General features: G+C 59.7%; 1 protein-coding gene across 1 annotated transcript in view; it reads right to left on the bottom strand.

Annotated features, from left to right (window-relative positions):
* Window positions 1-8,289, bottom strand: part of SERHL2 (serine hydrolase like 2) — a 21,935-nt gene extending 13,646 nt beyond the window's left edge. The window contains exons 1-9 of the mRNA XM_027772728.1: window positions 8,215-8,289; window positions 7,549-7,717; window positions 5,959-6,108; window positions 5,743-5,856; window positions 5,364-5,405; window positions 4,924-4,943; window positions 4,432-4,506; window positions 3,021-3,130; window positions 2,306-2,385 (exon numbers count right to left, since the gene is read on the bottom strand). Of these exons, the coding sequence (XP_027628529.1) occupies window positions 2,306-2,385; window positions 3,021-3,130; window positions 4,432-4,506; window positions 4,924-4,943; window positions 5,364-5,405; window positions 5,743-5,856; window positions 5,959-6,108; window positions 7,549-7,717; window positions 8,215-8,289 (835 nt within the window). The remainder of the gene's footprint in view (window positions 1-2,305; window positions 2,386-3,020; window positions 3,131-4,431; window positions 4,507-4,923; window positions 4,944-5,363; window positions 5,406-5,742; window positions 5,857-5,958; window positions 6,109-7,548; window positions 7,718-8,214) is intronic.
* Window positions 8,290-8,588: the final 299 nt, after the last annotated feature.

The raw sequence follows: 8,588 nt of genomic DNA on the forward strand, positions 1-8,588 counted from the left end.
AAGATCCCGAGAGGAGAATGGAGGAGAAGGGATTGCGGCGTGGTCATCCCCCCTGGGGGGTGATTTCTCGCTTTCTGTCTCTCTGTTTCTCTCTGTCTGGCGAGCGCACGCGCTCTATAGCAAAAACCTCTCAAAAAAGAAAAGAAAAGAAAAGAAAAAAGACATGCACGCATGTGGGCACATGGCACACGCACACACACAAGCGCCAGCCCAGAGCGCCCGGGGTTACCATGGCTGGAGAGATGGACGCATTCCTCCTTGCAACCTCAGGAGCCAGGTCTGCCAGCACTTGGCTGGGACCTCCTGGCCACTAGAACTGTGAGAGAATACATGTTGTTCGAGTTGTCCAGCCAGGGCCCGAACAGATTCCAGGGGATCCGACTGGATGACGGAGGCTGGGGAGGGAGGCTGTGTCAGCCCTCCGCCCTGCTCCAGATGGAGTGTGCCTCTTGGGTGCCTGGGCCTGCGGGGAGGCTCAGGGAGGGTCCAAGACACCAGCTCCCCGAAGTCCCCACATCCAGGGAGACCTCCGCTGTGGGCTCCATCATCTTGTAGGTTAACTTGGGTCCCAGAGGGCCACGGCTGCTGCTATGAGGTGACCCTGACGTGAGGCTCCAGCCACCTTCCCACTCCCTCGACACCCAGGGGCTCACCTTCTCAGCCCTCTCCCCATCTCCAGAAGTCTGGTCGGTGTCTGTGTTCACCATCTCAGGTGACCCCAGGCCTAATCGGATTGCCTGGCCAGAGCGAGTCTCATTCCGGATTAGCCCCCTTCTGTACCTGGGGCCCACTGGGCTGGCCCCCTGGGTGTACAGCAACTGTGGGAGGCATGTGCCCAAGCCCTCGGCCTCCCGCCTCCTGTCTCCATGACAGGTCTGCAGGGAGGAGAGAGAAAGGTTCCGAGGAGATAACTAAGATGTAGCTGGCAGGGCCATGGTGACCGCTGGCTGGGCTGCCCTGCCAGGACACGCTGACTGCAGTTCCGCAGTCCCCAGAGCCCCGTCACCTCACTCCTAGCCAGCAGAATCCAGTCCAACCTGTACGAGCCCCACGGGCACCTGGGTTTTTGACCTCTGCCTCATCTGGTACCTCGCAAGCTGAGGTTGCATTCACCACCTCACTTGAGCCAACCAATTTGTAAGGGCCAAAGTCCCAAGAACCTGTTTGTCGTCTGAGATTACCAGGGAAGTCAAACAGGAAGAATGTCCCCCAGAGTACTCAGCTAGCAGTCAGGAATCGAACTCGGGTCTCTGCGCCCGATTCAGCGCACTTTCTGTCTTACCACGCACGCCATCACCTTTCTGCCCCACCCCCCCACGCTGCTTCCTGGACCACCTTGTCCCCCGTCCCCAGGGCGTCTCTTCCTTTATTACACTCATAAACTGTCTAGCCCCTGGTTTGACTGTTTATCCGTTTAGTATGTTTCTCCTCCTAGAACCTACGCTCTCCACCTGGCCGCTCTGCTCAACTCCACCCAGGGCCTTGTGAACAGCGCCCAGGGTTGTGCCGCCAGAGGTGCTGGCCTCACCAAGCTGGGGGCAGGCCGCCCTTGCTCACCACTCTCCCGCAGCCTCTCCGGGCCTCACTTGGCAGGTGAGGGCTCCTTAGTAAAGACTTCTGAACAAATACATCAGCAAACAAAGCACAGAAAACGCTGGCCGCAGCTGCCCTGAAGCCAGGGCACCATCAACTCCACCTGTTTGGAAAACGTCTTCGAAATCACCCCGCCCGCGAGGGCTTCCACACAGCCTCCCTCTGGCACTGGGCACCCGTGCCCAGGTCCAGCAAACATGACCTCGACCTTCACCAGCACTTGGTCCCAGGACACCTGACCAAGCTCCCCACAGTGCAGATCTCTGGGGTGGGCAGTAGCCACAGGACCTTGCATGGATCTCTTGGCCATTCTGAGCCTGTTTCTCCTGCCCTAAGTGGGGCGAGTTTAAGGCATTAGGGGGATGATGTGAGATACCGTTTGCAAAGCACCTCACATCACACCTGGTCCACAGCAAGTCCTTTACATAATTTCTCAACAAAAATGATGACATGGGACCAGCAGGTGGCATGGTTGATAAAGTGTTGGACACTTCCCCATGGCTGACCATGGTTTGAGTCCCGGACCTGGTGGCTTGCTTTCTCACTTTCCTTCTCTCTCTCTCTCTCTCTCTCTCTCTCTCTATCTCTCTCTTGTCAAATTAAAATAAACTAATGAATAAGTTTAAAAAATTAAAAATGGAATAAATAGGTCTTTAAAAAAAACGGTGACAATCTTGAACAAGTGTCCAGCACTGGACAGGAAGTTCCATACCTGTGCCCACCTGTGTGGTTCCTCTCTGCAACAGGAGTCGCCCACACTCCTCACCCACTTGGCTATTGTTCTTCAGGAACCTGGGAGGGACAGAAGGACACTGAAGCCCTGGACTAGGGAGGTCAGGAGAGGGGGCCACTCACAGGGGAGGCATACAAGCATCCTACGTGTCAACGGCATGTTCGCATGTGTACGCTACTGTGTGTGTGTGTGTGTGTGTGTGTGTGTGTGTGTTCTATGTGAGTTTTCATTCCTTTAGACAACGGACATTTAAGGAGCCTTGACCTCGGAGTGGAACATAGAAATGTGACCATTCAGCCCTGGTCTCCACCATTCTTGTAGGCCACCACCTGCAGGGCAGGTAGGGCAGCTCACCGGGGGATCAGGGCAGGCTTGCACAGGAAGTGCCAGCCCACTGAGGCCCCCGGGGTGGTGGGGCAGTCGGAAGGAGCAGGGAAAGCTCCAGGTGGAAGGAGCGTCAGGGTGGAGTCCGAGGGAAGAGCAGGTGTACAGGAGAGGTGTGTGTGCCTGAGGGGAAGGAAGGGGCAGAGCAGGTATGGCCAGGAGTGGGCAGAGGAGGGCAGAAGGAAAGGCAGGTAAAGCCTGGCACCCAGGGTGGCTGAGTTTGCAAGTGGGAGACTCCTCCCCCTGGGAGGGTTTCTGCCCAAGGATCCTGCGGTTCCCTGCCCCCCCACACCGGTCAGCGAGCACCCACCCCTGCAGCATCTCCTCTGGGCTGAGCACTTGCGAGGGCTTCTGGGAGGCCTCCACCTGCAGCGTGTGCTCGATGGCTCTCCGCTTGTAGGTCAGCACGTTCTCCACTTCCTAAGGAATCACAGTGCCGGGGTGCTGTGGAGGAGGCAGAGGCCCAGCCAGCCCTGCCCGCCCCACATTGGGCCCCGCTGCACGCGCTCCTTCCCTGTGCCTCAGTCCTCAGCACTGTGCACATCTTCCTTCTCCTTGGCTGGGGACTCAGTCTGCCCCAGCCGCCGCCCCAGCTGCGTGGGCTTGCACGCGATCAGCCCTGCGAGCTAGCCCTGTGTCTCTGTCACACCCGGCCCAGCCCTCACTGTGGGGGACCCAGGTGGAGGGACCAGGTGGGATGACAGAAAGGAAACCTGTCACTGCCAAGTGCTCTGCAGAGCTGTGATACTAGGGTCCCTGCGTCAAGAGCCGTTTCATCGGGTTCAACCAAGGCTGTCATCCTAACGGTGGGAGGCGCCTGGCAGGAGGGTGAGGTTCAGGGGCTCCAACTCCACATCACATGTGGCCTACTGGGCGAGAATGCCTGGCCCTGTCTAGCGGCCCACCCAGGAGGAAGGCCCCGGGGGGCTGCCCTTGGCATCACAGTGAGGGCAATCCAGAGGGAGCTCGTCTGCAAGCGCCATCCTTGGCCACCACAAGCTCTGTCCACAGCCTGAGCACGGACAGCACCAACTGCCAGGCTTACGGATGTGGCGGTAAAGGCAGGCGTGGTTCTCACCCTTGGGAATCTGGTCATTTTTCAGAGAAGACGGAGACGATGAGAGAACTGTTACAGTTGAGAGGCTAAACTAAGCCTTCAGAATACACTGACAGGCCGCCAGAGCTGGCAGGGGACCCCCTCGTTACAGTTGTGAAAACTAGCTGCAGAGAAGCAAAGGGACTTGCCCAGGATCACATGGCAGGCAAATGACAGAGCCAGGACTCAGGAACAGGACCGGTTATTGCTGGTGCTAGCCGGAGGGGTCGGTGCTTTTCCCATCAGTCTACACTCAGGGCTGTGTGTGGTTGTGCAGCACGTACACAGCACGGGCGTGGCTGAGTGTGAGTGCAGTGGGCTCTCCAAGCTGTGTGCCCCCAGAGCTTCCTCGAACCATGCTCCTATCTTCTCCCACTCCGTGACCGACCTGGCACCCCGCGGGCCCCAGACCACATGCAGGACTCCATGGGGTCCCTGGGCCCCTCCCCCTGATGCACCCAGGAGTATCAGAAGCATGATGCTGTCCTTTGTGGGGGCCTCTGGCCCCCTTTGTCCACCCTCTGCCACTTCCTCCCGCCTCCCTAGTGTCCACCGAAGGAGACAGAGCTGAGGACACCCCAGGGACCTGGGTCTTCCCGTGACAAATGGACGAAAGCCCCCTTACATTAGAGTCCAGGGCAAACGGTGTTGCGTCCAGCAAGATGAGTTTATCCACCATCTCCGGGAAGACACAGGAAAACTGACGCGACACCCACGGGGAGGCACGGACGGGAGAGGGAGAAGGAGAGGACTCAGCCTTTGCCCTGGGACACCGGCGTTTCCCAAGACAGCTCTCAGGCTGGGGGAAGGGTGCCCACCAAAGGCCAGCACGAGAATCTTCTATCCCGCCAGTTGTACCCTCTCCCTGACCCTGAGGTCTGCACCCAACCCAAGACCCTGCTGGACCCAGGGATGGGGGAGCTCCACGGTCTACACTGCCTTCCTCCCTGTGCCCTGGGAGTGCCTTGCAGTTCAGAAAGCAAACTGGCAGTAGCTACAGAAAACTTCCTGCTCTAAGTACCTCCCGTTCCTCAACTGCTGCCCGCCCACCTGCCCGCCCACCTGCTCGCCCACCCCCCCTGCAGGAGCCCCGCCGCCAGGAGAGCCATCTACTCACCATTCCGCCCACCGTGCCACCTGGGGGTCAAAACAGCAGTTGGCTGATATCCCCCTCCCTGCCCCACTGTCCTCGTCCTCCCTCCACCGCCCTCCCAGGGCTGCCACCAGGTAGCCACACCACACCCCACCCCCCCCACACACCCCCTCCTCACCAGTAGGCGGGGCTCTGAATCACACACTCAGGCCCCCTCCCCGGGCCATCATGACCCCTCCATCAGACCCGACCACTCAAGAGACCACACTTCCCTCACCAGGCAGGGAGACAGCCACCTATGGGGCCCATACAGCCCTGAAGCCAGAGGGCACAGTTTCCAAAGCCTAGCATCTAACCAGTCCTGTCGCCACTCCCTGCAATTCCCCAGTGCTCCAGCTCCTCTCCCTCCTCCCCGGCCCCATGGCCCCATCGGAGCCCAGTCAGGGCCTGATCAGTGCACTCACCAAAACTGTGGCCCAAGAGGGTGAAACGATTCCACTTCAAGGCTGAAAACACACAGCGCCGGAGGGTCTGGACGGGCCCAGCCGCGGCCAGCCCTCTTTCCCGCGGCTAGCCCCAGGGCTCAGTAAATCCACTCTGAGCATCTGGGGTGACCCCAGCTTCGGGGACCCCAGCTTCAGGATTGGGAGAAGCCACTGGAGGAGGCAGACTCTCCTCAGGGGCCCACTCCAGCTTTCCCAGAGTCCCCAGTGAATTGCTGGCAGAACGGAGTGGGGCCAGACCACAGGGGCGTACTTCTGGGCCAACACTGCTTCCTGGACCCCATGCCCAGCTCTAACGGTGGGAAGGACGCACCCCCCACAGACACTGCCTCTTACTCACTGGCCACAACTCTTCGGATCTCATTCACAAAGTTCTGGTAGTAATACGGGATACCAGGGCTGTAATGGGATGACAGCCCATGACCCCCGAAATCCATGGCCACATAATGGAATTCTGAGAGAGAGAAGGGCAGGGGGAGGTGACACGTCAGTGTCTCGGCCTCATTCACCGCAGTCCTGCCACCTTGCCCCTCAGCTTCCCTTTGGCCCTGCTGACCTTGTGGGAGAAGAGGGATGAGTCTGTCGAAGGAGTTGGCATTGTCCAGCCAGCCGTGCAGGCAGAGAACTGGGGGGCCCTGCCGGGAGCCCCAGGCTTTGGCAGCGATATGGCCCCAAGGCACAGCCAGCTTCAGCTCGGTCAGCAGACCTGAAAGCAGAGCCAGGCATTCACTCTCCTCCCGTCTCAGGAAGCCAGCACTGCCCGAGCCCGTCCGGTCATACGTGCACTGACCCGGGCTCAGACCCGCGCTGCCCCGAGGGTTACAGGAGGAGAGCCAGGCATGGGTGTGGAGACACCCAGAGGGAAGGGAATCTGCGCCCATGGGATGGGGAAACCTAGGGGGAGCTTCACAGGAGGCATCCCACTGGAGCTGGGCCGAACTGGAAAGAGCAGGCTGAGGGGCAGGGGGAGGTGGACCCGGCTGTGACGTTGGGTACCTTACTGAACCCTCTCCAGCCTCAGCTTTCTTTTCTCGAATAGCCAATATTTCCTCCTTTCATTTCTCTCTTTCTTTCTTTTTAAAATTGGCATGGAGCAAGTGGACTCACCAGAGACAAAGAAAGAGTGGGGGAGAGAGAAAGCACCCCCCAGTAGGGACGGTCACACTGCAATCTCTTTTCCGTGCTCCTCTCAGGATCTGGGGCATGTACGCACGCGTCCGGGTCTGAGACCCGAACAGTGCAGCTGGCCATGTGGGATCCAGCCACCTTAGCCACCATGCCACCAGCGAGCCCAGCAGCCAGTGTTTCCTAAGCCCCCAGGCCAGGGCATGCTGAGGTAGCCACATCCTGGTGAGGTGGACCCCGGACACCCTTACTTCTGAGAACAGGAAACTGAGTCATTGGGAGCTGCCCAAAGTCATACGGGGAGAACCGGAGGGAGGGATTTATCCATGCCAGGGTGACAACTCTAGTGCTGACCACCCAGCGCCACCTGCCACTGGCCTACTCTGGTCTGGCTGCCTTCACAGCCCCCCTCCCAGCTCTGAGAATTTCACCCTGCAGGCCCTCCTATCCCGGCAGGGCTGGAGAGACTTCTAGGCAGTTCTACCCTGGGGACTCCCAGATCAGGAAAGGCCACGTGCGGCCGTGTCCTATCCCCCGCTGGTGGCCTGGCCAGTCCTGCTCTACTTGCTCCCGCGGCTGCGACACCCAGGCGGGTGGCGGCGCTAGCGTGGTCCCCGGCCCCCGCAGCCCCCTCCTCCACGGTTTCCCGTCGGCAGGTGGATGCTCGTTTGTGGGACCCTCCGTCCCACTCCGCCAGGGCGCCGGGAGCTTAGGCCACAGTTCCGGTCCCCGGGCCCGCCCCGCAGGCCCGGCCCCGCCCCGCCCCGCCCGCCTGCCGGGTTCCGCTGCGGACTGGGGTGCGGTGTCCCGGATCCCCGTCCTGCCCGGGGGCCTCCGCGCTCCCGGTGACACCGCAGGCGCTGCGAGGCGGCTCAGCCCCGAGGCCCGCAGCGGGGGCGCCAGCGGAGGCTGTGAGCTCGGGGCGTTCCGGCAGTTGCCGGGGCCCCGGGGCCGGCGGCGCCCGCCGCGGAAAGGCTCTGCGGGGACGCTTGTTGTCGCCGCCTCCCATCCAAGTACTAACCAGGCGACGCTGGGCGGTCCCCCGGCGCTCCCACCTCCAGCCACTGCGAGCCCCCGAGACACTGGACGGAGTGCCACCCTCCTAGTGGCCTCCACGCAGGAGGGTTGCCAGCTTCTGGGTGTGTCCGTTTGATAGGTGAGAAGTCGTGGCTCAGGGTGCTTATAATAGACTTTTCTTATTTATTATGTATAAGGTTCACAGAGGGCTTTGGACTCCCTAGGACGTGGTCGCTGCAGTCCCTCTTTCTGCCTCCCTCTCTTTGGACCAGTGCACTGTCTGTGTTTCTCCAGGGACCTTAAGGGCGCAGTCAGCCACGTGGGATCCAGCCCCCCTAACCACCCCACTGCGCAGGCCCAGAACTTTTCTTTTTTATTGCCAGTGGGGGCAGTGGGCTCACTGGAGTGGGAAGGGGAGAAAGCACCCCCCAGGTGGTGTGGTCCTGCCCAGATCCCGTCTTCTTTCTCCATCCTGCCAGGGTTTGGGCTTTCTCACACACACTCATACACACTCGTGCTTTTTGTTTTTGCTTTTGTTTTTTAGATTTTTGGCATAGGGTGCATGTGCTTATGGGAGAGAGACACAGAGACGGAAAGAGAAGTCACCCCCCAGAGGGAGATGGCCATGCTGCAATCCCTTCATTCTTCTCTCAGGCTTCTGGGTACCTACCGCACACATGCGCCTGGCCAGCTGGGACTGGAACTGCGCTGTCCGCCTCGTGCACTCCAGCACCTTAAGCGCCATGCCACATGGCCCCCACTCGTGTTTTTTGAGCCCACAGGCTGGGACTCCGGGACTTGAGCTACCAGTGGCCACATGTGATCCCGCTTCCTTACCCACTAGGCTATAGTCACCTCCAAAATCTTCTTTTTATAAATCGGTTGAATCATCTTTTAAAATTATTTTTTTCTTTATTCTTGGTGTAGTACACCCACTTGCACATGAGAAGTTTGTGTAAAAGAGAATGATGAGGGGCCAGCAGTTAGCGTAATGGCTATATCGCTGGACTCCCACATAGTCGACCGCTGTTCAAGTCTTGGACC

This window comes from Tupaia chinensis, unplaced genomic scaffold (assembly GCF_000334495.1).
Source record: "Tupaia chinensis unplaced genomic scaffold, TupChi_1.0 Scaffold000294_5, whole genome shotgun sequence".
Taxonomy (NCBI): domain Eukaryota; kingdom Metazoa; phylum Chordata; class Mammalia; order Scandentia; family Tupaiidae; genus Tupaia; species Tupaia belangeri.